This window comes from Camarhynchus parvulus, chromosome 7, assembly GCF_901933205.1.
Source record: "Camarhynchus parvulus chromosome 7, STF_HiC, whole genome shotgun sequence".
In the NCBI taxonomy this organism is placed as follows: domain Eukaryota; kingdom Metazoa; phylum Chordata; class Aves; order Passeriformes; family Thraupidae; genus Camarhynchus; species Camarhynchus parvulus.
In genome coordinates this window covers 11,762,675-11,790,308 of record NC_044577.1, presented here as the reverse complement: position 1 = coordinate 11,790,308, position 27,634 = coordinate 11,762,675, and the positions used below count along the sequence as shown (strand labels likewise).

Sequence of the window (27,634 nt, the reverse complement as noted above, 5' to 3'; positions counted from 1 at the left end):
ACCAACAAAAGACCATGCTTTTTGTCATTAATATGATCTTTAATAAATGGAATAATGCACCATTTTTACAGCAAGCCTTTTCTCTCAGGCCTAAAGAATAGCCTTTTAAATGTTCTTATCCCATGTCTCTGTATCAATACAATCTCTTTATTTAGGTTTATATATAACAAAGCAATTCTTACAAGTATTCATAGAAAACTCTGTAGTGGCTTTAACAATGTCAGCTTTCATAGTGGCATCCACAGATGATTAAAAACCAAAAATTAGCTTTTTATTTCATACTCACACTGTTCCATGAAACACAACTTATACAGCATAGCAAGGGTATTGCGCAGCTTATACAAAAGAAATAACTGAAAGCAATTATTTATAAATTCATACATGATATTTCCTCAGTCGTTTGAGAGGAAAACCAAAAATACCCGTTAACAAAAGGGTTCTGATGAGACTCCATATCTAGGATTTCTCCCCCTCTTCCCCCAGAAAAGCTCGCTCAGAAAGTAATGCTCTCTTTACAGTCTTTCATAAGGAAAATGGCAGTTTCACATCTTCTTACTTCAGCCTTTACAGAAGACCAAACCCTAAAAATTCATTCTTGCCATGTTTATTTTCCTCTTATACTGCATTTGGGGGGGAAAATAATCAACAGCAATTGTAAAACATTATTCCAGCTTATATAAATGTGAATAGAGCACGCTTTCCTCTAGAGACAAAAAGCAGACAAGAAACATACAAATACAAACCAATTTAAATACGTTTCAACAGTGTGAAAGAGAGAGAAGAGTCACCAATCAGGAAATTCAAAAGTGACAAATGAGTCAGCTATAACTTGGACTTGCCTGTTTGTTCTTGTGACTTCTTACAAACTACAAAGACCAGAAACGTTAACTATTTTCTGAATAAACAAGATTGAAGTGTGAAACTTCATGATACAGTTCTGAAGCACAAAAAAAGAAAGTGAATCAAGTGCTCTAAAAATAAACCTCACACATGTTTTCTGTCTTAAAAACAAGTGAATGGGCTACAAAAGTGGAGGTTTGGGAGACCTTGGAACTAGAAAGTTATAAAGGCTAATTATTTCTGCTTTAAAACAGTTACCAGGTGAGGTGCTGTGCCACAGTGGACACACTCCAGTGATACATCTGCAGAAGCCTGTAAGGACCGGGAAGAAATCCTTCCTTCCTGTGCTGTGGAAGCATGGTGTATGCATTGAAGTTAATCAACTGAATGACTTGCAAATTCAAACAATTGCTGATGAAATCAGCAATAGGCTTTGAAAAATGGCTGATGATTACACTAAGAATTAGCATAACTCCAACTAGTTCCTGCTTATTATGCACACGTGTAGATTAAACCACAGTGAAATAAACAGAAATGGCCATAAGAAGTAACTTGTATTAATAATGCACTGCTAACACAGACCTGCATGGAGACCAGATCAACATTAAAGGGCCTTGGTGTAAATGAGGATTTATTTTGAACCCTTCCACTCCTACTCCCCCAATGTAGTTCCACTTCTTGACAAAGCCACAGCTGCCCTGTGCTGACCCAGCTGCACAGCTTGAATCCCCAACTGCAACACCCAGCAAGGCTCAGGAGCCAGGGCTGCCCCTGCATTCCCACCTTCCACATCAGCTTTCCTAGGGCTAATCCTCCCCAGAAACCTTTAACAGCACAGCCACCAGAACCCACCCCTCCTCTGCCCACTGCCAAAGGCAGACTCCTGCTGGATTCCAGGAGCATTGGGCTCAGCCATGAGCCCTGGAGGTGCCCATTCCCTCAGGAACACAGGTGCTGAACATAACATCCTTTCGCATTTGCAGGAGCACAAATCTGTTCTTGCAGAAATGGAAGTTCTGCCTCCAATTTTACTCGGTACAGAAGAATCCCCAAATGAGAAAACTGATTTGTTACTCTTTCATGTCAAAACTGAACCTACTTGGGGGATGGGTGAGATCAAAAAGGGATGTATTTCTATAGCTACAGTTTCATATGACAATATAGAAGCCTAAAATGCAATTTGATTTAATGGACTAAAATACTACGTTTAAATGGCAACCACACATATAGCTATAGCTACTACATAAAAAAGCCTTGTAAAAATTATCATGTTTTAAGTGTTTTGGGTTATTTTTTGATCTTTGAGAGAGGCATCTTAAATTACTCAACTTCAGATAAAGCTTGTCATGTGCATTCCCAGGCTTTTCTCTTCCTCTCTCTCTCTCTCTCTCTCTCTCTCGTAAATCCATTTCACCCAAACAATCAGTGACATGTCTGTCACAGGAGATCCTGAACTACTGGACTGTGTGTCACAGTCTGATCCCAGCTTTACTGTGATGCACTACAGACAATTTTAAAATGGCATATGAAACCCCCCCCACATTATACTTTCTACCAGTGCTACCATCTGAAGCTGTAACTCACAGAATTAAATCCTGGAACTTACACACAACATACATATGCATCTAAATACACACAGAGTTTACATAAAAATATATATATCTGGCTGCACTGCAATATGTATAGTTTTTCACTGAAGAAAGGCTTGAGGTTGAACAAAAATTAGTAAGCATGTTTTAAAAAGAAGGTTAATAGAGTTACCTGTTAAAATGGGTACTGGGAGACCAGACAGAAAAGTTCAAATAATCCCAATTTATGCAAAATATTGTTGTCCAGTCTATGATCCTTCAAAGACTGATCAATCCAATTTCATTTTACTTTGATGAGCTGCTAAAAATCTTCCAGTTAGATATCAGGTCATTTATATGCTACTGTGCTTGGCAATTATTATTTTTATGGCTTAAACCCAGCCTATTTCAGCAATGGGAGCAGCCATCATTTTTATACAAGTAAAAACTACAGCATAATTCATTTCTAATGTACAGATTAAATATGTCAATTTTAAAATTCACCCTAATTAGGCAAGAAATGTCCACAGTAACATTTCAGTGGAAGAATGATTGGGAACTTCTGTATTTTTCATTTAAAGAAAATAACGATCTGAACATAGACACAGTAATGTTGTATTAGTGGATATCTTTTAACATTTAAAAATGGAATATCATGAGAGCAAAATGTACTGAACACTGGAACTAGGGCATATACAATGTATACATATATATTTTTAAGTAAGAATTCATTACTATTAAGTTTGGGGCCAATAATTTATTCCATACAATTAAAGAACTTCCTTATTCTCCTCTCTGAGGCAGGTAGGATTCCAGATTTCTTTTAGAGAAAGCTGACAGGTAGGAGGATGTGAACTTTCTGAACATATTTATGAGGTGGGAGGTTTTTGTTGCTTGTTTCCTGAAAATTGCCAGCATCTATCTTGCATTGTTTTGTGCCCAGTGCACTGAAAAAAAATCAAAATGTGTTGCCTTTGAAAATCAGGTAATTTTCTATATGAAAACTAGAGACAAATGAGTGGCACCAAGAAAGCAAAACAAGAACGGAAATGTTGTTTCTGAAAATATTCTAATTATGATACTATCAGATGGTTTTCTTTTAAATTAGGAATACCTTTACTTTAGCTGTGCAGTGTAAGTGCATCTTGGAGTTTCAAGAAAGGCCTTGGTAATACTAACTGGCTAGCATATCAAGCTGTTAAGCATTATAAGTAAATTCAGGGAAGTGTTGCAGATAATCTGTCCTGCAAATACCAATTTTAGAAGACTATGAGGCCTTCATAGTCTGTGTGTTCAAAGGGTTAGAATTCAAAAAACCACGTTATGTTGGTATCTCTAATACAGGAAACAGAACAAGAGACAATGCATTAACCTAAACAACTCTCCTGCCTTCTGCTAGTAAACCATTTTCTATACCCAGCAAGACGTTGGATTTTGTCTTATATAGACAAACATCAAAACTGTTTGCTCTATCATTTTACATGAATTCTCCATTATAAATTACATAACAAATATTCTACTATTGCCTACTTGACAGTGGCACAATTAATAGGTATTTGCACTACCATTCTATTTTAATTTTGCTGTATTTATCTTGTCTGCAATATACATGAGAAATTTATAGAAAATTATCAACTTTCATAACTTGCCTTTTTTAAAAAATCAAATAAGCAAAATCATAACTCACAAGGAAATAAATCACATTTGTTTTCCTTGTTTCTTGTACAATAACAACCATCCCCCTGTGTTTGATTTGTAGAATTCTTTCTCTTACATGTATTTTGTTTGGTTAAGGACGATCCCCTGCAGCATGAAAATTCAATTTCATTTAACTTACAGAGATAGTATTCTATGGATACTGGATTATGTGCTGTGAGGAGAAAAATGGCATTACTAAATTAAACATTAAAACCAAACTTCTAATCTGATTTCACCTAGCTGTGCAGAATTACAGTATTTCGGTACCTACTTTAGAGTTTGCTTTGACTGACCTTTAAAAAAGAATAGATTTTATCTGTTTAATCTATAGGGTATTTCCTGATAAAGTACATTTTTCTATAATGTTACAAATTATATTTATCCATGGTAGATTGCACAGCCAATCTTGCTACTAATTAGAATTAATTCCAAAGGCCCTCCAGCAAGTAACAGAAATAGACAAAGGAAAGAAAAAAAGTATTGTTTAAGAATGTTGAAGGAAAACTGCAGAACAACATCTTCATCTGGTACTAAAGTTATTTTGATTGCATTGATCACAAAAAAGTTGGATTTCTTACAAAGGCATGGCTTGCAAAGAAAGGCTAAAAGACTGGTGCAATTCTGTCTCAGCAGAAGGAAGCAGCAGTCAGAGAAGTAATTTTTCTCTCCCCAGAGTAGTCTGACTTAGAGTCCTAAATATTGTTTTCAGCCCACATTCTGAAATGCTGATGGATGATACATGCAAGGCAAAGAAAAGTCATTGGGATAGGAGTGAAGAATCCTCAAGACTACGATCAGTGCTCACCAAAAAACACCACCAAGCACTCCAAATGGAGACTCACAGGAGGCCAGAGGAGAAGAGAGCCCAGTGAGCAATATGAATAGAATGCCAGAAATTCTGATTCAGGTCTTGAAACCCAGCTGAGCAACTGGCAAGTTTTCAACATCTGGGATGTGAGACTGCAGCAGATGGGAAACCAGAGAGTGAATTAAAAGTCAAACCAGAAGAAGGCTGTGTTTTTAAAAAGGGGTGATATGACTATTATACAGGGGGAAAGCATAATTATGCCTCAGAGACAAGAGTTACTATTTGAACTGGTGCTTAAAGAACACAGGGAGCTCAAAATGTGCCTTGTGGCTTGTATTTCTACAACTACCCTTAAAGTCTGCATTTATAGCACTATCTCTTGGAGATATCTAGGAGAATCTAAGAAATGTTAAGAAGTGTTACAAGAGAAAATCATAGCAATCAAGAACAAGCAAGGAATTTTGGGGAACAGCAAGAATCAGATGTAAGCAAGGCATGTATTAGATTAGCTGTATCAGCAGATAGAGAAGAACAGGGTTGGCAAAGCCTACCTCAGGGGGAAAAATGGTAAAATGGCAAGGAAACAAATGAGCTTAAAAGCAGAGAGCATCTGCTTCAGTCAGCTGAAAGGAGACAGGCTGGGGGAGGCAATTGTTTGCTGCCAGTATCCTGCCACAGGAGTCTGGCAGGCTGACTGAATTGATTTTCTTTCTTTGAACATCACCAGTTTTCAGATGAAGTGATAAATCTTTGCTTGTTACCAAAGACTGATGTGTTACATCTTTTTATATCCAAATAGTTTTTACTGAGGTGTTTTCAATTGGAAAGAATGCTTCTCAGGTGGAAGGCTGTTTCTTAGGTGGAAGGAGGTTCTAACTAATAAGAAAATTATTTTCTTTCAGTAGACAGTAAAACCAATCATTCCAAAAAAAATGAAGGGTTTACATGAGATAGTGAATAAACAATTTATCTCAATACATATTACATTCACATTCACTGACAGCTAAACTCAATGTGCATACCAACTTAAAGAAGGGACTAAGCAGAGGGGAAAAAAAATCCCCAACCCTCCCCCACAAACACCCATGATTTTTAAAAGCATGCAATAAACTTTACCAAGATGAATGAGGGCCTCTAAGAACTCTGAAGGGAGGACAAGTTTCAACTCAACTTGGCAACAACAATCAATTAGGATGCACCTACCTGCATAAGTAATCAGGCTCATTTTTACCCCATCCTGTCTGTAAGGAGGTAAATCAGGAAAGACTTGTGACTCATCACCAAACTGTTTTGTGCCAAGTAAGATCGATGTTTTTTTCTCTGTGTAAACAAAATACGTTCACAACCTATCTTCACTCAAGCTTTTAAGTATGACAATTATTAATATTTCTGAATAAAATGCATTTTTCAATGTACACCATTAGTGATCTAAATAAGGTTTCACATAAATACAGGGGGTGAAACTGCACACAAAATAAAATGGAAAAAATGGCTGACACTGTCTCCTTACATTTGTTCAACATTTTGTTACTCAGCTTCACAGGCTGGCATCTACTACTATAAAGGAAACACATTTTGATTAGGGAGGATCAAAAGAAAGGTACGGAGCTCAGATTTTTTTTTTTGTTCCTTTTTTAAAGCCCTTTCAAGTTGGGGAAAATTCATGCATTGTCACCTCTGAGCACAATGTGATATTGGCAGCTGCTTCAAGCTGGCTACGATGTGCAAAGTTCACTGTCATGACCGGCTGACTGCTCAACTGTCAAGGAAAAATTAACAAATACAAAAATGGGAACATGTGGCAGTTTTAGAAACACACTTTTCAATAAAGCCTACTGTGAACTATAGACTATTGCACATTTCAACATGACACAAGGAAAATAAGGGGTTCAAAAGAGAATACACTTTGTAACATAGAAATATACAGACTAGCTTGTGCACAGAAATCAAAACATGGTTACAAGACACCACTGCAGTCAAACCTGTCTTATAGTCTGCTTATGTTCTTAGTGACCTTAAGAAACTGGTCCAAACTGATTATCAGCAATACTTTTTTTTGTTACTTTTTTTAAAAAAATATTTTGAGACCACATCTTTGATACACATATATATATTCCGTGGTCAAAACAGACAGACTTAACTTTAGCGATACTAAATAAAAGTGCAAAAACGTTCAAAAAATAAAACAAAATAAAAAAATATGGAAGCATAAGCTAAAAATTTTCTGCATAGCTGAAATCTATTTAAAGCGAGTCCTTGGTAGTAGGGGTTGCTGACAGGAGGAGAAAGCAGTTTTTTAAAATGTCTTCTGCACGTTTGTTTCAAATAACGCAAAACAAAGGTCGGCTTTTGAAGCACTTCACAGGCAGTTCACCCCTGCGTCCTTAGAGACCATGGTGGTGGCAGTGCCGCCCTCTGCAAGGTACACAGCAGTGCTGGATTTGGGGGGCACTGCCTGCTCGCTGCCGTTGTTGTTGACCTCGCAGTGCAGCGGCTCCGTGGAGATGACCCACGTGGACGGACGCCACCGCTTGAGCGAGTACGGAGTTTTCACACGTTTCTTGATCTTCTCTCCTGAGCCCGATTTGCCATCCTGTGAGGAGTCACCTACTGAAGGGGAAAAAACCAAACCAAAACAAGAAAACAGAACAGAAAATAGTATTATGAGGAAGGCGAGATTAGACTGGAGTCCAGGGTTGTTACTTATGTGAAACAGAAACAAAATAACAAAATCTATAAGCACAGAAGCAACCGTGGGGCAGAGGCATGACAAGTCTATCAACTACAACAGCTGCCACTAAAACAAGGGCTTAGATTCTGTTCTCTGTCAGAAATTACTTCAGCGAAGTAATTTGTGTTACCTGGAGTGCACACTGGCATCAAACAGGAGAATCAGCATTTGACATTTGAGGGGTTTTTGCAATCATAGTATCTTATATTACCTGTAATGGGAGGTACAAAAGAACATTGCTACTACAGGACAGCAAAGGCTAAAATTTAAATAGTGCAATGTTAGGTTCCCTAATCCTACTCCACCTGGCAAAGCATTTCACCTGAAAACAAAACAGTCCATTCTCTGTTAAGACATTAAGTCAGGATTTGGAATGCTGGGTTGCAAAACTGGCAGAACCAACTTTAACCGTGATAAAACTTCTGCAGTCGAAGTCTGATTGTTAAAAAAACTTTACACAACCCCTTCTTGTAACTAAAGAAAGTCACTGCAATAATACTTTTTCTTTATATTGTTAAGATTTCAACTCACATCAACATGTTAAGACAAAAATTAAAGTTTTCTACTTAAAAGGAAGGCTTAAACATTCCACTGCTGAATATTCAACTACATTTCTTGAAAGGCATGTTCTTGTTTGGTTTTAAACCTTTTATTTCCAAAGATGCCTGGCATCCCAGTTTACTCCACTACTATCACAGCATCTTCCTAAACACAGTCACGAGATTTGCAAGCACCTTTCAAGACTACAGTGACTTCTGGAAATACATTTTCTTTACAATGCACACCAGGAGGTCTTTCCAATAGCTCAGACAGGCTCAAATCCAGAGGATGTACCTAATTTAACTATAACTACATGATTACATTCTTACTGTAAAAAGGAGAGCCCCATTGTAACCTCTTAGACCTCTGGCCATAAACTCTCAAGGAAGTTATTCTGAAATAAGCATTAAAATAAATTCCTTCTCTAATTACATGGATTAATATTTATGTACATGGCAAACTGATGAAGAATTGCTCTAATTGCTGGAGCTGGGACAGCAAAATAGAAAATGCCAGACCCTCCATTTACGCTGGGCTAATACAGTAAAATCAGTTGCTTTAAAATCATGACGCATATAAGTAGTTACTATAATAAATTATTTTAATCAATGCATCTTAGAGACAGCTACTCTTGAAAGAATGAGGAAAAGTAAGGGAAAAAAGGTTTAAAGTGCCCCTGCAGAAAAAAAGGGACACTTATTCAATATGCTTTGCATCTACCAAAGGTAGGAGCCTTGCAAGGAATAATGAAAGTTAACCTAGAGACAGAGTGCATGGGTTAGAAAGAGACAGATTTATTCTGTGTATGTAGAAGGATGATAATGATCTAATATACTGGAAATGATGGAGACAGGACTGTATCAAAAAGACTGAAGCTGTGCTGAGGAAAATTACATTTATATGAGATTTAATGAGTATGCTTTGAGGAGAAATGGGAGACGGAAATAATTTCTGTTTGAGCAGATATATGCAGTTATTAGGTAGAGAGGTGTCAGAGAAACCGTTCAGCCCTGCAGGCACTTACACTGCATACTACTGCTATCCAAACTACTTGTGGCTGACAGATCCAGCGAATTGGGCCTCTGTGCTCTTCTGCTCTGGGTCTGCCCAGGATTTCTCACTACGCTCTGGATACTGGCTGCAGCAGTGTCTGGACAGGGATTACTGTTGTTGTTGTTGGCGTTCGTTCGCCCGTTGTCCAGCGGCCGCTCCCTCCTGTCCACCAGGCGGTCCAGGACACCTTCATCGTGGCCAACCTGCTGCTCCCGCCTCAGCAAGGGCTCGTGCTCGTCGGGACTGGAGTTGATATTCAGCCGACTGTCCTCGCCACTGAACTGGTTCTGAAGCATTTCCTGGGCCCTCTGCGCTACCGAGCTGCTGCTCTGGCCAGAGGGCACCGTGCCGTTGGCATACTGGGCTGTGCCAGCGTGAGAGTTCATGCCGTGGCTCCTCCCGGCCACTCCGTTCATGGTCACCGTCACCACATGAGGCTCTGCAGCATTGATAGTGTTCATCTTGGCTACGCCTGTTTCCACTTGCTTCAAGTTTGATTTGTGCTTGCCACCAAATTTTAACCGTGGCTCCTTGGTTGAATTTTTGGTGTTTAGAGGGAGGCTAGTGGGCCTCTTCGGAAGGTTCTGCTGCTTGGGTAGAGGGTAGACCTGAGCAGCTGGGACATCCGGAATCAAACACGCCTGACCGTTGGTAGCCTGTGTGAAGTCCTGCTGCCCTGTCACCTCTACTGCAAGTTTTATCAGTGGGTAAAGCAAGCTGGAACTAGTGCTGCTCAGTGGATCTGGCCCACTAAACTGCTTAAGTGAATGTTCCATCAGATTCTCATCAGAGCTTTCTTTCAGGTTCTTATCCACTTCTTTTGGATCCAATTTATTTGTCTCCAAGTCCTCCTCTGTTAGCTGCAGACAAACAGGGGTGGGCCCACCCGGCTGCATGACATTTGTAGTGTGTAAGTTTGTTTCATCCGAGTAAGGCATTTCGGATATGGTGGTCATGCCAGTGCTGGGAGTGAGGCCAGCTGTATTGGTGGTGGACAAAGTAGTGACACTTGTCTCAGGACTGGGGATGCGAGCCTGTGCTTGCTGCCGCTCGTAGTTAATGGAATTTCTATTCTTTTCCCCTGAAGTCAATGGTGTAGTGGACATTGAATGCTCAGAAGAAATGTTCTTTACTATGCTGTCTGTGTGGTGGATTGAATCTTCAATGTAGGAAGAGGAAGAATAATCTGGATATGGCCTTATCTTTGATACACGTCTATGATGCGACAGATTCCTTTAAGAAAAAATAAGAGGTATTAAGATCATATATGTAAAAATCACTTCATACTATAACGCTGCTCATTTAAGAGAGCTGAGTGTCTTTCTGTTCATTTTCATGCATAAACTAAGGATAGACACTGTACAAACTGAGGTATTTCAGCAACTTCCTTGAAAAGAAAATTTGTTTTACTAGGGCAAAATTTCATCATGGATGTTACTTCCTAGCAGAACAGTAATGTTCTATTTGTCCAATATGCTGTTTGTCCAGTTGGCAAAGTACTGCTAAGGTTCTGCTCTAGATGCACAGAAGTGATGTTGAAGAAAGTCAACAAAAATGCAACAGACTAAATCAGGAAAGTGATTCTGGGAAAATGTCACAAGGTCCTAACCCATGAAAACTCTACTTTTTTGACAATTTAGGTATTTTATGATTTGAACATAATATTTTTTTCATGACAATGAACAGTGTCATATACAGCAATATTATTCTTCTCTCAAATCTGGATTTTTAGAGTATACTATTAAGCACTAAAGTCAGCTCTGCAAATTCGCATTCCCTCTGGATCAGCAGAGAACATGCAGCACTTCTCTTGCTGAGGTCAGAGTAACAACAACTTAAACAATGGCCCTGCAGTTTGTTAACTGAAAAACTACAGGTTTGAGACTTGGTAATTTCCTAAACTCACACTGGCTGCAAATTCACAGTTTTTAGCAGAACACTTTAAACAGAACTTTGATGCATCATTTAGCAAGTGTACTTAAAGACAATTCACTTTGTCACTTCACATCATGGCAAGCCTGCTGAGACAGTTTGTCTAAGCTCAGTTTAAAAGGCCCCTCTGTGAGAAATACAGCTGTATACATAAAAGGCACCTGAATTCTGGGGACACACAGGAGATCTTAAGAACACATGCAACTGGGATTATGTCATGCAGACTAGGTCATGTAACACACCTCACTTAATGGGTACAGCAAGCAGTAGCTTCTGTCCTGAAGTGAGCGGAGCACTGCATTGGGCATTTCCTGCTGACTAAACCCAAGTGTGCTCTCCTCTTACCTCTCATTTTGCATGGCAGTTGACATAGGATTGACTGTTGGACTAACTGATTTATTTCTCTCCCAAATCATCATGAGCTCTGCCATTCTCTCCTCAGCACACTGTGCTGTTAGTCGAGCTTCTGCATCTTGATCCCAACAGTCTTCAATTGTTTCTTTAAGTGACCTCACAGCCTGCCAGGAGACAAAACCCCTTTAAGTTATTTTACCTTTATACTGTGCTTCCAATTTACTGTTTCATGGCAGCATTCTGCATGCCTGAAAACAGTCACAAGCTGGTGAAAGAGAGAAAAAGAAGAGACACAATTTCATTCGAAGCTAATTTAACCTAACACTAGCAATGTGCAATTTAATATTATCACACCTCACATACATACATCAACTGGGAATACACTTAGCAAAAGCTACATACACCAATGTCCATACAACCTTCAGCCAGCCCTCTGATGGATGCATGCTCTGCTCACTCTCCTTGCCTTATGAGAGCTGTGTACTAAGGATTGCTGATATTCTGGAAATGCTGCCATGGTTATTCTCACAGCTCTGCTAATGGTCACTGCCTTGCTCCCTGGCACTGTATGCAAATAACAGCTGTGCTCACTTCATCATCCTTGTCTTCCTGTTTACCACATTGACACCCAAATGTCTGGTAAGTATCAATGAATTTGTCTGCGCCATGGGAGGAGATTTTTGTTGCACTGGTTTTACAGGTGGAGAAACAGAAACACACACGTGTTCCTGGCATCACACTGTGGGATGAGCTGTACAGTCAGGATTAGAGCTCAAGACCTCCAAAACATGCTGCCATATGTTCAGGGAACTGGAGAGGAAACAACTGAAATTACGAGCACTGAACACTTCTGTTTGCACTCTATCTGGAGTACAAAGGCCAGGCAGACATTTATGGGCCCCTGCTGCCAGCCCATGGCCATGGAGAGGATCTGGTCTACCAGCACAGCTCACATCTACAGCCCAGCTTTAACCTCTCCAGCACTGAGGACTCTGCAGAGTCCCAGCTGGGCACTAAGGCATTCAGTGAGTCCTGCTGACTGTCTGTGTGCCAGAACTGCCTTGTGCCCTGCTGGTAGTGGAAGCCAGGACCAGCTCTGAGTACGAGCCAAGAGCTCCTCGCCCACGGAGTGAGCTCCTGGCATGGCTTGCATCTGGCAATCACTGCTGCTTGGTGATGCAGCTCTGGCTGCACAGGTGGGGACCGGCTCCCCCACAAGCAAACCTTTCATCTCCCTTCCCACAGCAGATCACACTGGAGATAAGCCAATACCCTCCCCTCAGCTGAGGCACATGAGTCAGGGTACTGGATCCATTTTCTCTCCCACAACAAAATGCCTTCATTCAGCTTTTAGGACTTGATTTTGTCACCATTCAGACTAAATCAGTGGATATCCTAATCTCATGCCTTTCCACTTTGCAAGACTTTTCAACCAGTGTTTAATTGAATACTGTCTGTCCTGTAGCAGATCCTTTCCTTTTGATGTGTTAAGGATCATTAAAGGACACAGTAGTGACTGTACACACAGTTATCAACACTAGAGTTCTTCAGCATCACATTTACCACAATTATGTGTTTTCTGTTAGTTTCAGGTTGAAAGACAACTATGCTAAAATGAACTATTTGCAAGTACCAGCACTCATCAAGAAGACAGAAGGGACCAGAAATCTGCATAATTCTATTATTCTGTTAATATCCTTCACTGCTGACCTCTGAAGTCAAGCGTGGCCCCACTTTGGCAAGTGAGACAGAATATAGTAACATCTCAACACAGCTTAAAGCCTTTGAATTATTTTATGTACATCCTCTGCTCAGGTTGTTACTTTATACTACGAAAAACAATACTGCTAATCAAGGTCTGTAACAACATAGATGCTTCCAGAAGCAGACTAAGACTGCATAGGTAATCACAAATGAGGATTCCAAATCTTTTGAGTACCTTAATTATGTGATTAAAAAAGAAAGCATTATTTTTTATTTGTATTTCTCAAATGAAAAGGACAAATGCATTTGTTTCAAAGATGAATTTGCATGAAGGTATTACAACCCAACATAACAGCAGAGGTTTAAATAATGGAATAAAGCTTTTATCCCATGTATTAGATACAGGAGGTTAGGATGCGGGTCCAGAGTGAGGTTATCTGGAGCTTAGTTTTCTACACTATCTGCTATAGAGTACTCACTCAGATATTATCCTAGACTGGCATAGGGTGGAAGAAGTTGTTTGACCCCTGTGATTATTCTTCTTTTCTCTTAAAGCAATGGTGTAGATCAATTCTTAAAGCTGGAGCTATCATCACCATTTTAATTATATAGAAAAAAAATAGTAACACCACAAAGAATGTGCTAGGTATTTTAAATATGGGGATCATCTAATAATGCTGGAGTCTATCAGCTTGCTAGAACAGAATTAACATTTAAAATGGCAATCTGCAAAACAAAACAAACCTTGAACTGTTTCAGTTTGTCTTCAGAAACAGCTGTCAAGCTTGGTTCTTCCAACGCCACATTTGCCAACATGGCTATAGTTAAAACAGCTGTTGTTTAATTTCCTATATAGTGTGGGCATTGATCTCTCTTTTTTCCTCTTCCCCTTTTGCCCCGCGACTGGGTGGCCAAAGTGTGTCATAAAAGCAGCTCTCTTGGAAGCTCTCAGCTGGGTTACAACATGTTTTACTGCAGTGCACCACTGCAGGCTATGCTCCTCTCTGAAAGCAGGCTCCTACCCATTTACAAGTACCAGCACCAGGTCAGGCCTTGGGCTCCTCCTTGTCTGCACAGTAGCTACAAACTTATCAACCACCAAAGCCTCTGAAGATTGAAGGGCATCATTCAATATGGGAATAACAGGAAGTATCTTTCTAAACAAGAGCCAAACACACCATTTTCACACTTCCAATTCAGCTGTGTTACCTTGTATCAGGTGGAACCCAGTCACCGTTCACATTGCACTTCGCTTGTAATAAAAGATAAACAGCCCCCTCTAAGCCAAGGGGATTCACACTGCCTGAACTTTGCTGCAGATGAAAGCAAGCACAGACTCTCACCAGAGTTCAGCTGACTTGCTCTAACTTGTTGGCCCACAGCAGCAAGGTTCTAAGCCATAGCTACACTCACTCAAAACAACATGCAATGTTATAATGTCTGTAGTCTTGAAAAAAAAAATTGCAGATCAAATGAAGCCATATAAAATCTTTTATGTAGTTAAAATGAAATTATTTCTAGAAGCTTTAGCCTCTGCAAATCCTGACGTCTATATAAGTTCAAAAAAGTTTATTACAATGTTTACCAATTTTAGTTTTGGAAGAGTATATTGATGTTTTTACCAGCTATTTTAGTTGGTATCCTAGTTCAGTTTTATTAGTTTATAAGATGTCAAAAGGCAAAAAATGGCTTTGTGTTTCTCATTCAGCACACAGAGAACACATGGGCACTTCATGCACAATACTACAGCCAATGTCTAAAATGAATGTAACAGGTTATCTTCAGTAATCACACTGCAGCATACAACAACAACAACAATAATAGTATTTTTCCTTAAATGAAATCTGGCTTTCATGTCAATAACTTTTAAAAACTGAATTCAGTATTTAAGAAGTCCATGCAGAAACAGCTCTCAATCCTTAGATACTAACAAAGAGGAAAAAACCCCAAAACCTAAAAAATTGCTTTTAAGAAATGAGTACACCCTAAAGCTGGTTAAATCACTTTTCTTTGAAAATATTCTCTCTTACCAAGCTGTTCTCCTTCCATGCTTCAGGGAATTTTGGTCTTTGCTTCTCTCTAGACACCAAGACTTGCATATCTTCAAAAGTGGGATGGTTTCCGACTTCAGTCTGGAAAGCCATCTGGTACTCTGGCACAGATTCCCCTGTTAGCAAAAGAAAGAAAGGGAAAAAAAATCAATCACAGATTAAAAGGCAGAGCAAAGGCTTTCAGCTGATGAAAGGCATTATCAAAGCTGCTGTCTATCAAGATGTTCCCCACTTTCCCCAAAGTCTAACTTCCAAAAAAAGCTGAATTAACTGCAAATTAATCAAGTGCTGTTCAGCAACTTTTCGAAGGATAGCATCCTGAGACTGTGCTGATTCAGTGGCACATTTGGAATGTCCTGGAGCCTGAAGATGACACTGACTTTCTGTGAAACGCCACTGACTGACGATGTTCATGTACTTCATTTGGGAGGAAGCCCAGCAGGATTACAAGCCTCTGCACACAAAGTACAGCTGCTTGACTGCATAGAGTATGCTGCATTTTAGATCCATTCTGTATGCTGCAGCTTGGGCAGAAGATGGTGCATGTGGCACAATCTAACATGTAAATTTTAAGTCTACTTCCTTTTTGTTTATGTTACAGGTAGGGAGAATTTCCCTAAATTTTCAATGTCCTATCATAAATAAAAGTACAACTGACTAAAGGCTACATTAAGTCATGGCATTTTTTCATGGTGAAAAGTCTGAAAGACACTTCAAGCATGTCTATCAGTTCTCAGAACTGGAAACACTGCTTTTGCCATCAGCCTAACTCTCAGTGTTTTTAAACTCTGGACAATAATACTAACAACAATAATAATGCTCAAATGGCAGCTAGCATGAGGCCTGCAAACCGCCTGAACAGGTCATACCGAGCCTTTGGGCAGGAGCCACACCTCGCCCCCAGATGCACCGTCCTGACAAGCACCACCTCGAACACTAGATGGCACCGACTCAATGGCAGAAGCAGCCGAGGGAACTGCTTCCCTTCTCCACTCTCAAAAGCTCGGGCTCAGGAGTGGCTTTGGGTGCTGGTGCCACTTCCTACTGTTACGATTTTCTGCAGTTCTTTTCCTTACCTGGGAAGAGGTCTGTACATCTCATGAATATCTCCCAGTAGATCAGGCCCAGAGCATACATATCTACTTGTTTCAAGGCAGATTCACAGTCCCTCAAGTTCACTGCTCCTTCAAGCACTTCTGGGGCCATATAGCGGATCGTACCGACCTGGGGAAACATCAAATCCAAGCTTCACATCAGGAAGGAATTTCCAAATTCAATTAAGATTTTTAGTGCCCTATTCTGCTTGGTATTCTCTACAGTTAAGGAAAACACAGCTCATTCCTAATCAATGTCCCCAGTTTCTAGATTCCTACCAGTCTAGTCATAACAAAACCTTTCCCCTACTCTGTCACTGTTTTGTATGTACCAAAACAAAGTTATTTTGTCCCTTACTTAATGTTCTCAAATGAAATACGATATAGCTGAAGTGTTTACTTTCCCAAGTTGCTCTGTAAACACCAAGCTATGTATCATAAGGAAGAGGATCCTGCTGAATAGCAAACTTGCTCTCTATTCCTGGACTGTCAGCAAGGTTCCACCCTACAACTCCCACAGTCAAAGGTTATTAACAGTCTTGGAAGATACCTATTCATTTTCACTAGGACATGTGGTAGATTAGAGCACTTACTCATCAGCACTTGTAGGACAGTATTTTGTCAAAGGTCTATTCCACATCCCCATATTTTAACCAGCAGTTTCCCTGTTTCTTTGTTCAGTATGGGAAGATCTAGATGGAGCTCTTCTGCACTAGGTATTTTCAATTTAGCACTTGCTTTCTAGGGGAGAGTGATTAGCATTGTGTAGCATGTTCTTTGAATGACATGAAGTTTTTCTGTAAAAGCACAGATAACAACTACACTGAACTATTAGGCACTATTTAAAACAGTCTCACTGAATTTCAGTAGCCTGTATTAGATGTCAAGCAGGAGATGCAGAATGTGGTATGTCACCATTTCAGAAAAATTAACACCAAAACCAGAAATTAAAAACAAAAACAAAGAATGCTTGGTCTTCAGTTAGCATTTGCAGTACATAACCAAAGGGACCTGTACCACATAATCACAGAGAACGTGGCAACCCAACTAATCCTGTGTCTTCTCATATCTCACATAGAAACTTCAGTCTGCCAATCTATCACCTTCCAAAGTGGCAGGTTTGTGATGAGTATTTTGAAAATAAAACCAGTTTCTTCCTGTGGAGGCTTCAGCCCCTTCTCACCCACACTGCAGTCATTCCCCATTACAGAAATTGTACCCCATGAACATTCATCCAACCACTGTACTCACCTCACTAATGGCTGCATTGTCTTCCTCGCCAGGTCGTACCAGTCTGTTCCCAGTCAGCTTCATGGAGAGCCCAAAGTCACTGATGACACAGGTGCCATCGTTCTTCACCAGCACATTGCGGCTGTTCAAGTCACGATGGGATATTGCAGGTTTGTAATGCTCTGTTTGGACACACACAAGTGCCTGTTACCATTTGAGCAACTCTACTGCTTGGCAAAATGAGAGAACCTCGTTATGTCTGCTCAGCTACTATGAAAAGAGAATCACCTTATTCTTTAGAAAGCTAATGTTTTTGTTTCTTTACAATGAGCTCCAGAGGAAGCTTCCTAGAGAAAACTGACTGGCACCCAGAGTTTCACTGTATCTATATGACATATTAGGCTACTGCCATACACAGTTCTGATGTTCACCAACACTCTTCTTCCCAAGGCATATTGCAGCACGACTTTGGCAGTGGAGACATTGTACACTTAAACACAGACCTGCTGTCACAGCCCCAACAGCCATTCCAAATACTCTCTATCACTTCCACACTCCTGTGTCAAATGCAGCACCAATTATTTACATTACAATTGGAATTATCATTGCACTTATTCAGAAAGTATGCAGACAATATTATTATAGAGAGTCTGAACATGTTCATCTTGCAATGGATCTGACCTTTTCCAAAGAATAATCTCAGTTGCTCCTATTTTTTATTTATTTTGTTAGTAAAGCAGCCAGCAGTACAGAACTCGTTTTAGTGTGGAATTTATTCTACTCCATGTGTTCCTGCCTAGCATTCACAGACTGTGGCTGTCTCTCCTTTATCATGGAAAGCTTACACATTTTCTGGTTGCTAATGGACACACCTGTCTGCACATCTCAAAATGATGAACATAAAATGATAGCTGCAGCTTCAATGGCACATAGGAATACTGATTTGGGTATTTTCAGCACTTTTAATAGCATCTTTAGGTGTCATTCTCTGCTAGTGCTCATGCTTAACATTTGAGATACATAGTTTGAAATTTTAATCCAAACATTAGCACCTTAATGTAGATATAATGAAACCAGCCTTTTATTTACTGCCAAAACCCTAACATTTCAGTGCCAGGCCATATTCTGCAGCCTGACAGATCTCAGAATATCTACTTTATAATTATGATACTTCAGCTGCTGAAATACTGGGTGTAGCATGCACACAGACACAGATAGATCCCAATCAATACATTGTCACAGCCAGTACTCTAATAAAGTACCAGAAAATCCAGCAGTATTGCTTGTACACAGCAAAGACTAGGCCCAAACTCTCAAACAAAAATCCAGAGACATGATAAATAAAACTACAGTGGGGCTAGAATATTTAATTTGATAGCATACGGTTCACACACAAACTAAAAATTGCTATGGTGATTTCTGAACTGCAAAAACAGACAAACCCTCATCTGTTTACCCTCTGCCAGAGAGGCAGGCAGTGCTTCAGCTCCTCAGTAATCTGTTGCCATGATACAGCAGCACTGCACAGCTCTGCCTCCTCCTGCCTCTCCCACCTCGGACCCAGGGCTGTCACACAAGGGCCACAGAGCCACAGCATTGTTCCAAAGGAGGGAACAGAGCAGAAGTTCTGAGCAATCTTTATTTGCATTCATCAATTCCTGCTCACAGTAGGATAAAAGAAAGGCTGGTATCTATGACCTGACAGAAATAAGAATATACTGAGATCTTTGCATCGCTTCCTGGCCTTACCTCCTCGAGGCAGCTCCGTGTGCAGGTACGCCAGGCCCCGCGTTATCGAGTGAGCCAAACGGCAGGAGCTCACCCAGTCACTTGTGTGGAGACTCAAATATTTGCACAAAGAACCCTGAAAAGAACCCCAGAAAAAGACAAAACAAAAAACACGGATTAAAATCATTGTTCAGTAGAATAACTCAAAATCTTTTGGAGACTCATTTTTATCCACTGCTTCTAAAAGGTATAAACCTGCAACTGCTTGTGCGTTTACCCACATGTTTTAAAACACAGTATTTGACTGAAGTTTCATTCCAGTGCTGCCATTTTGTTTCTCTAAAGTGAAATATGAATTTTATCACAGAATAACAGGGACTGCCTCTAGAAAAAAAGATAGTAATTATAAAAGTCTTGTTGTAGAACAGAATAAAGGTAACTGCTGATGTAACAGCCTGGGTTTCTAAAATGTGGGCTTCAGACCATTATTACTTACAGAATACTCAATGTCTCTCACAGGTCTTGCTAAAATCTATTTATGTATCAAAACAAAAACACTCCAAAAGCAACTCCAAATAGGAGTGAGTCCACGTGCACTGAAGAAACACGGGAAAGAAGAATGTCATGTTCCCCTTTTCTTGAAAGTGAAGTTAGATGTGTAAAATGAGGGATCCTCTAGTGATTTGTCATGAAATCTCTAAGAAAACGAGAAGGAAATGTGTCCATTGTGATCTTGAGATATTCTAGAAACTGAGACTGCTAACCAAAACAAGACACTGCAAACTGTGACAGCTTTGATGCACAGTCCCCAATGATTATATACTTAGTTTAAACAAACTAAATCCTCCAGCATAAAGTGCAAGTAATCTGCCCAAATAATTTCTAACAGGAATTTCACATTTTCCTTGGTTTTTTTCAGTTTTTAAGAAATATAAGCCCTCTTATTAGCTTCCAAATGTAATCAGGTTTGGTTTTTTTCTTGGCTTAGTGGGTTGAGATTTCAACTCATTCTAATGGAGGCCACAGGACTGTTGTCATGAGGTGACTGGCAAACGTTCACTGTATTAAACCAGCTTCAAGATATTTCTGCTGCAGAGCCTGCCCACCCCCAGATGTTTTTTAAGCTAGCTGAAGTCTGTGATTTTATGCTTTTAGTGAAGTTAAAATGATAACCAGGAAAAGTTTCAGTCAAGATTTAGAGAGATATATTGGTATTTAAGACTATCTTGTCAGTCATAAGTTACACATTAAATTGGAGATATTTGTTCTGACTATAACTTTTATCAAAAGTGATATTTTTAACAATTAGAGACTCTGTTTGTGTTTTAGAACAATTTTTCTGTTGTTCTAAAGGGACAAGAGTGTCTGACCCTGGGGTGATAATTCTGTGGCTATTACATATTTCCTACCACGTCATGCCTCACAACTGACTCCCTACTGACCTACTGCACCTCAGAGGCCCATCAGAACAGCATGCTGATTGACAAATGCACATATCATTCCTTTTACTTGCCTATTTCCTTTGGTCTGAAGGCATGTTTGGATCAAAACACAACCTGGCTCAAACCTATCTGTCTTGCTTTCACCAAGGTAACACCAAGAACAATTTTATGTGTAAAAATGCCCTGGCTTGTGTGTTCTTATTTTCAGGAAGGAAAGTATTATGAGGGAGAATGATGTTTTGGATGGGGAATATTTCATCTGCACATCTTGTATTGGTTAGTCCTTATTGAAATCAGATTTATGGTTCCAGTTTGAACACTGGAATTCCCTTCTAGCAGGGCTACCACAGCAGGCTCCCTTTTCTGCTGCTAACTCCACATACAACAGAACATCTGCTCACTAAAATACAGATCACACTGTGCATTAATTACACCTGCTGTGCACTTTTTCCAATGACTTCTAAACAACCAATGGATTGATTTTAGACTAATCTTGCTGTTCTTAATACCACATTGGGAAGGAATCTGATAATATGAAGCCATCAGCTTCATCTGTACATTTAATCAGGTCATTAACAGAGCCTATTTACATAAGCAACAAGACACAATTTTCAATCAAATTACATTTCAACTGCAAATCCTTTCATTCAAGAAAATAGCAAAACCAGATCACCTGTGAAGACAGTTATGCTGCGCCCTCCTAGGAGCAGAATACTCACTTGATTTTACTTAACTTTCATTTTATTACATGAAAACATGCCAGTTTGGTCACAATCACATGCTTTGCCACTGTCCATCTGGTATGGGTACAATTGACCTTTTTCATGGTCACTTCCAGTTTCTGCAATCTCTTCTTAGATGCCTGTCTTACAAGCTGACATGATAGAGTGTGTTTTCACTTACAAGTTTCAGTTAAGACACTCTTTTTATATTTGTGCTTTGCTGCCTTAAGTTTGTATATAGTGCCTAAGTGTGAAAATACATACCTATGTTTAAGGTGTGTATTTACATGGCTGCATTTAACTTGCAATACAGGCATATACACAGAGTCTAAAAAACCCTAAGACAGGCCATCATTACTGCTATGTAGCACTGTTCTGCTCCTTTTTGCTATTCAAATAAGCAGCTGTTGTCCTACTGTCCCCATAAAAGATCAGGCTTCAGCCATTCCCTTCACACCCTGCAGGAAATACAAGTTTGCTTACTTGATACTAAAAAGCTTGTTAAAGAAAATTGTTTAATTGAATAACTAAGGTTCTTTCCCATATACAGGCAAACCTTCCCCCTCAAGATAAATTGAGACACTATTTTTTGCATTTTCATACATATATCCCCCACATACATTTTACGATTTTTCAGGAAAGATATTCACATTTATACTGTGTATTTTTTAAATGTTTCTGTTTCTGTATATGTGTGTACACACACAGAGCATGAAGTACCCTAATCCATGAATCTGAGAAATACAAGCCTTCAGTTAGCTGAGGAGATTTGAAGATATGGTTCTGGAAAGTAAGGCTGCCTTCTTAAGACATGTCCTACATCATCAGTATATGCCACAAAAAGGTTTAAAGAAGGTAACAGGATAAAAAGGCACCATGATTTATAGTACCATAAACTAGTTTGACAACAATCTTGTATCTATTACATTTCACTGTAAAAAACCCCACCATTTACAGCTATTGAGCGATGTCATAAGACAGAGATCATGTCTTAATATTAAGAAGTTTTAAATTTATTAGATTACTTCTAAGTAAAAACAACTCTTCAAATTCTGTCATTGAATAAGGACAAAATTGACTAAAAAAACCTTGCACCAAAACCAAGACCAAATACTCCAGAGCTAGGAATTTGTAAGACTACATTTGGTAGCACTAACCAGGAAGTCTAAAAAGGTATTACAGTAACCCACAATAAGATCCATTAAAACTGTCATTGATATGGATTATTTTTACATTACTGTGCAAGAAGCACCACCAAAACCTAAAGTACATCCTTTTCAAGTGGCTATTCTTAGGATTCTTAACCAACCCAACTGATTTTCTTGAAGCACTTACATTGGGGTAATATTCCATCACCAATAAATATTCCATCCGGCCGTCTGCAGTGAATCTCTCATCCCCCACAATGAAGCGGGCGATGTTCTCGTGTTCCATCAGTGGAATCCTGTAAATGTTCCTCTCATTGACAAAGTTCTGACGATTGGCAAAAGAAAAGACTTTCACAGCAACTGGACGTTCATCCAGGGAACCTTTATACACTGCTCCGTATCGCCCACGGCCAATCAGCTGCAAAAAACAGAAATAATTTGTTCACAAAATAACAGGTGAAGACAAAACCCGAGTTTACACTCTACAAGAATTGTATGCCAACTTTTACCCTGACTTATGCTATAATACAGCGAAGATAGTGAGTATTTTGTACCGAAAACCAGAATTAGAATGCTTTCAGAGAGGCTATTTTGGAGTTAGAAACCTCAGCAAAGGCCAACATAGGCTTTACTAAATTGATTTATAATCTGAGTATCCAGTACATATATCATAAATAATCTATTCAGACTTTTATATAAAGAGTCAATAAAACACATGTGTTTTGTGCTGCTAATTCTATTACAACTTTTGCCTACTAAAGATTTATAGCGTTTATGTGATCAATTTCATTTCACTCCAGAAATCACAGACTTTAAGGGAAATATTTTAGGTTTAGGACAGTTTATAAGCTGTACCTTTCAGGTTAATAGTAACAAAATATGCATTTGTAGTGCAAAGTAGATGCCAAAAGAGGTAAACAGATTTTAAGAGAAGGAAGTTATTTGTTCCTGATTACCTGTGAATATTTATTCTAACCCCCACTATATTAGACAGTCTTCAAGAATGGCCTTTCACATCTCCATAGTAACTCCAGAAGAAAGAAACGATCTCTACTCTAAGCCAAAATGCAGGACCACCTTCAGGAAGAGCTCTCATTTCTAAAGCTCAAAAAATTCCAACTACGTAAGAATTTAAGCACCTGTTCAAAATAATTTTCAGGAAGACCCATACATGAAACTGTAAGGATTGCAAGAGCCATTTTTTTAACTTTTAAATACTTACAAATAGAGGAAGAGAAAACAGAAGGGATAACAAAAGTAATGTTTCTAAAGATTATAAAATTGTATTACAGGAAAGTTTTCAAAAATAAATAAAGTATCATTTAATGGAGAGACTTTCTGTTTCTCAGTCCTTTGGTATCACTGGGTTGCAATGCAGTAGCGAATCAGTTCAAGGGTATGAATGTGGAATGTAATCTAGCCACAGAGATGTCCAAAGGCAAGCACAGGTTAAAACATTTGTCCTGGAACACCCTGTGACTGGAGGCAAGGGGTCAGCTCCTTAGGATACAAGAAGCAGGACAGAAGACACCATAGCATTTCTCTCTACCAAGTTTCAGACTTGGAGAAAGTCACTGCTTTCTCAGAGACTGCATTATCACTACAAGTGCTTTCATCTGGGGCTTTGCACACTTCTACACAATACATTGTTAGGCTCTCCTAAACTTTGCCTCAAGCACTTTTTTGGTGTCAGAAGACACCCAAGATTCTTTGCTGATCAGTGCTGTCACCATTAGAGCAACTCACACTGCATGTCTGCAGTCTGCAACTCCAGGTGGGGTTTCTACTGGGAAAAAGAAGAAAAGCACCACTCTGCATCTCAGTCGTCCTACTCATTTTTTTCCTGGCTAAAAGGTTTTAAAAATTCCATATGCTATATCAAGCATACCAACTGGAAGCATAACATTTTGCAGTTTTGTGACGATACATCTAACACCAAGCTGAGCAGAAAGTTCTGGTTGGCCTCTAGTTGCCATGGAGTTAGATAGTGCCCCACATGGAAGAATGACTACACAGAAATGCACCACTACTGAAATATACTGCCCTATCTGCAGTAAATTCTATTTTCCAAGAGTGTTACTAAAGAATTTCAAATTCCTACAGTAGGACACTGTACTAAAAGCAAGCAGTGTCAAGCAAAACAGATGGATCTTTTGATGCAATGCTGAAATACAGCATCTTCTAATTTTCCCCACTACCTCCCAGTGTTTCTTTTTTTGTTCTCAAGGTGAAACATGTTCTAGCTAATGCCGACAACATTACTAAAAAATTAGACAAAATGTACCTGCAGTAACCCCTTTTTTTTATTGAAGCTGTGATTTAGAAGAAAATATTATAGGAGCACTGATACATTCATCTCTGTAACTATGCCTGGAATATGACCACAAGCATTATATTGAATAAAAATGAAGATTAATAACTGAGTTGAATATTTACCTCTAACAACTTTAGATTATCCAGATCCAATGAGGGCTCTGATGCTGCTGCCTCCATCATGTTCATACTGTGCAAACCTTGTTTACGGTCTCCTGGGGAAGAGGGTGAGGAGGAAATCAGCCGGTTTCCTTTCTGGACATGCTCCAAGTGAAAAAAATGCAACTTACCTGGGACCTGGCAGAATTACATATTGTAGGCAAGGATGAAATAAGTAAAAAGGAGTCCTGTAAAATCTTCTCAGAGTCAGCAAAATGAGCAGTGAAGGTGCTGATAAGCTACAAACTACAGATACCTGCTACACAACTATTTTGATAATTCAAAGTCACTGGCAATAACTATAAAGCATGTTCACCACCTCACTTAAGCTGTGCTGAGCAGAGGATTTGTAGAAGAAAAATCGGTCCCAAAATGCCAGCTTAGAGAAGTCATAAGTCTCTCCAAACTGTTATAAAATGGATATAAAATGTCAGAGAGGAGAAAGGAGAGCAACATTATGTACAAGCATATAACAGGGACTGGGGAGAACAGAAGACCTAAGTATAACTTTGAGCAATAGACAAATAAACAATGGAAAAAAACAAAGCCAGAATTGTCAATCCCTACCTGCAAGCATCCTGTATCCAAAGAACAGAGCAGCTATGAGAACAGCCAGTACAGACACAGATGCTAGGGCAATAACGATGGTCTCATCTCGATGAAAAGAATGAGAAGAATCTGAAAGCAAACAAGATTAGGACTCTTTAATGGTAAATTTGAAAGAATCAACACTATAAAACAGGTAATTGTTATTACAACAATGAGAAGAAAAATGTACTCTGGATTGTCAAACATTCCACATCCTTTACCCCTCAAAATCTAGGGATGGCAGAAGAGCTGATCAGCCCAAAACTAGCTGGGCACACATCCATCAGCAGCCTGGCCCAGGCTTCCCTTGCCCTGCAGCGAGAGGCACTGACAGCAGAAAGTGATTCTTCTTTCTATCTGGCAAAGTTCAGCACAGCCATACAAGGCCAAGTTGATGCAGTCCTCATCTGTTATCTGTGCCTTAATCCAGTTCCCTGGTATGAATGAGGTTTGTCACCTTTACATGGTTTTTTTGTTGTTTTTCCCAGGACAAAAATCTCAGAGTTTGCAAACTGGGCTGCAAATATGATGAAAATTGAATGTTTCACATTCACTCAAATACCTAAAACATACATAAGTCCACTGAAACAAATATTTCAAAATACTTTGGGGTTTTGATTTGTGTAAGTGCTCAGATAATTTTTGGCATAATTCTTAATACACAAAAAGACAGAAGCATCTCTACAGACTGAAGCAGGAAACCTGAAACAAAAAAAAAAAACACTAAACAAAATTAAATTAAACTAGTTTTATTAAGTCTGTTGTAAAATATCATTTGACTTTTTGTCAAAATTAGTATCTTGCTTTTTCAGGTTTTCTTGGTTGGGTTTTTTATTTTCCCAGAGAGGAAAAAAGATTTCCTGAAAACATTTGTTAGTGCCTTGAAATATTCCTCCATGTCAGAGTCCAGTCTTCCTTCTTGCAGGCATATAAAAATCCAGCCACTTTAATACAAAAAATTATTAGTGCAGATACTCTTCTGGTGTCAGAATCACTGGAATGTGGCGCTACAAGACCTCATTTACTTTGGCTTCAAAACCAAGTTTGGGAACTATGTTTAAACATGTCTTACATACTGCAAAAAGTCCTCCTTAAAAGACTGTAATGAGACCTAACTAGGCTAAAACCACAAAATATAAAATGCACACAAGACTTAAACATTGAATAAACTTTTAGGTGAGACTGAAATACAATTTATCCCAATCTGTGCTAGCTGAATAAACTGACACATTCACTTTTCTTGAATTGCATTTAAAAGAAATTTAACATGATTCACTACTTCATATTCCCAGTATGGACATACACAAGAGAATCATGTAAGAAGGAAAAGCAAATTTAAAAGACAACAACCGTCCTTTTTACATAACCACAACGGTAAGGGGAAATAATGAAAAGCTGGTAAAATAGAATGCCAGAGAGAATTTCAGCTGTGACAGAACTACGTGAAAAATCACCTATCAAAACAAACACGCAGCTCATATCTGATACTCCCCTTAAATAAAACAGAGCTTGTGATAAATCACAATACCATCAAATTTAAATTTGTTCTGTCAAAAGAAATACCATCACTACTGGTTTTGGTAAAATAACTTTCGCCATGAAAATAAGATATTGGCATAGAACACTAATGTGGAATATGAGCTGTGACTTCTGCAGTGAGGAGATTAAAAGATACACATTACAACTGTCATCTAAACTATGTATTCAAAACAGAGGCATACATATATATTGAAAGTCACAACATGATAAAGGAAACTGTTACATTATACAAAGCTATATGAAACATGACACAAGTGCAAGCAGATGAGTAACTGCTGGCAGGGAAATGGTAGTTTTGACTTTCATATTTTTATGAATGAAATTTACATTTTATTGGGTTATCTTTTAAAATGTATATTAAATGTGGAGGGTTTTGCATCAGTTCAAGACAG

At 39.0% G+C, this 27,634-nt stretch overlaps 1 protein-coding gene across 1 annotated transcript in view; it reads right to left on the bottom strand.

Moving 5' to 3' along the window:
• Positions 1-18: 18 nt before the first annotated feature.
• The window catches only part of BMPR2 (bone morphogenetic protein receptor type 2), a 105,675-nt gene continuing 78,059 nt past the window's right edge, over positions 19-27,634 (bottom strand). Inside the window, exons 4-13 of the mRNA XM_030952500.1 lie at positions 25,683-25,793; positions 25,080-25,171; positions 22,831-23,061; positions 19,353-19,467; positions 17,625-17,785; positions 16,356-16,503; positions 15,259-15,395; positions 11,516-11,688; positions 9,210-10,471; positions 19-7,524 (exon numbers count right to left, since the gene is read on the bottom strand). Of these exons, the coding sequence (XP_030808360.1) occupies positions 7,274-7,524; positions 9,210-10,471; positions 11,516-11,688; positions 15,259-15,395; positions 16,356-16,503; positions 17,625-17,785; positions 19,353-19,467; positions 22,831-23,061; positions 25,080-25,171; positions 25,683-25,793 (2,681 nt within the window). The 3' untranslated portion in view covers positions 19-7,273. The remainder of the gene's footprint in view (positions 7,525-9,209; positions 10,472-11,515; positions 11,689-15,258; positions 15,396-16,355; positions 16,504-17,624; positions 17,786-19,352; positions 19,468-22,830; positions 23,062-25,079; positions 25,172-25,682; positions 25,794-27,634) is intronic.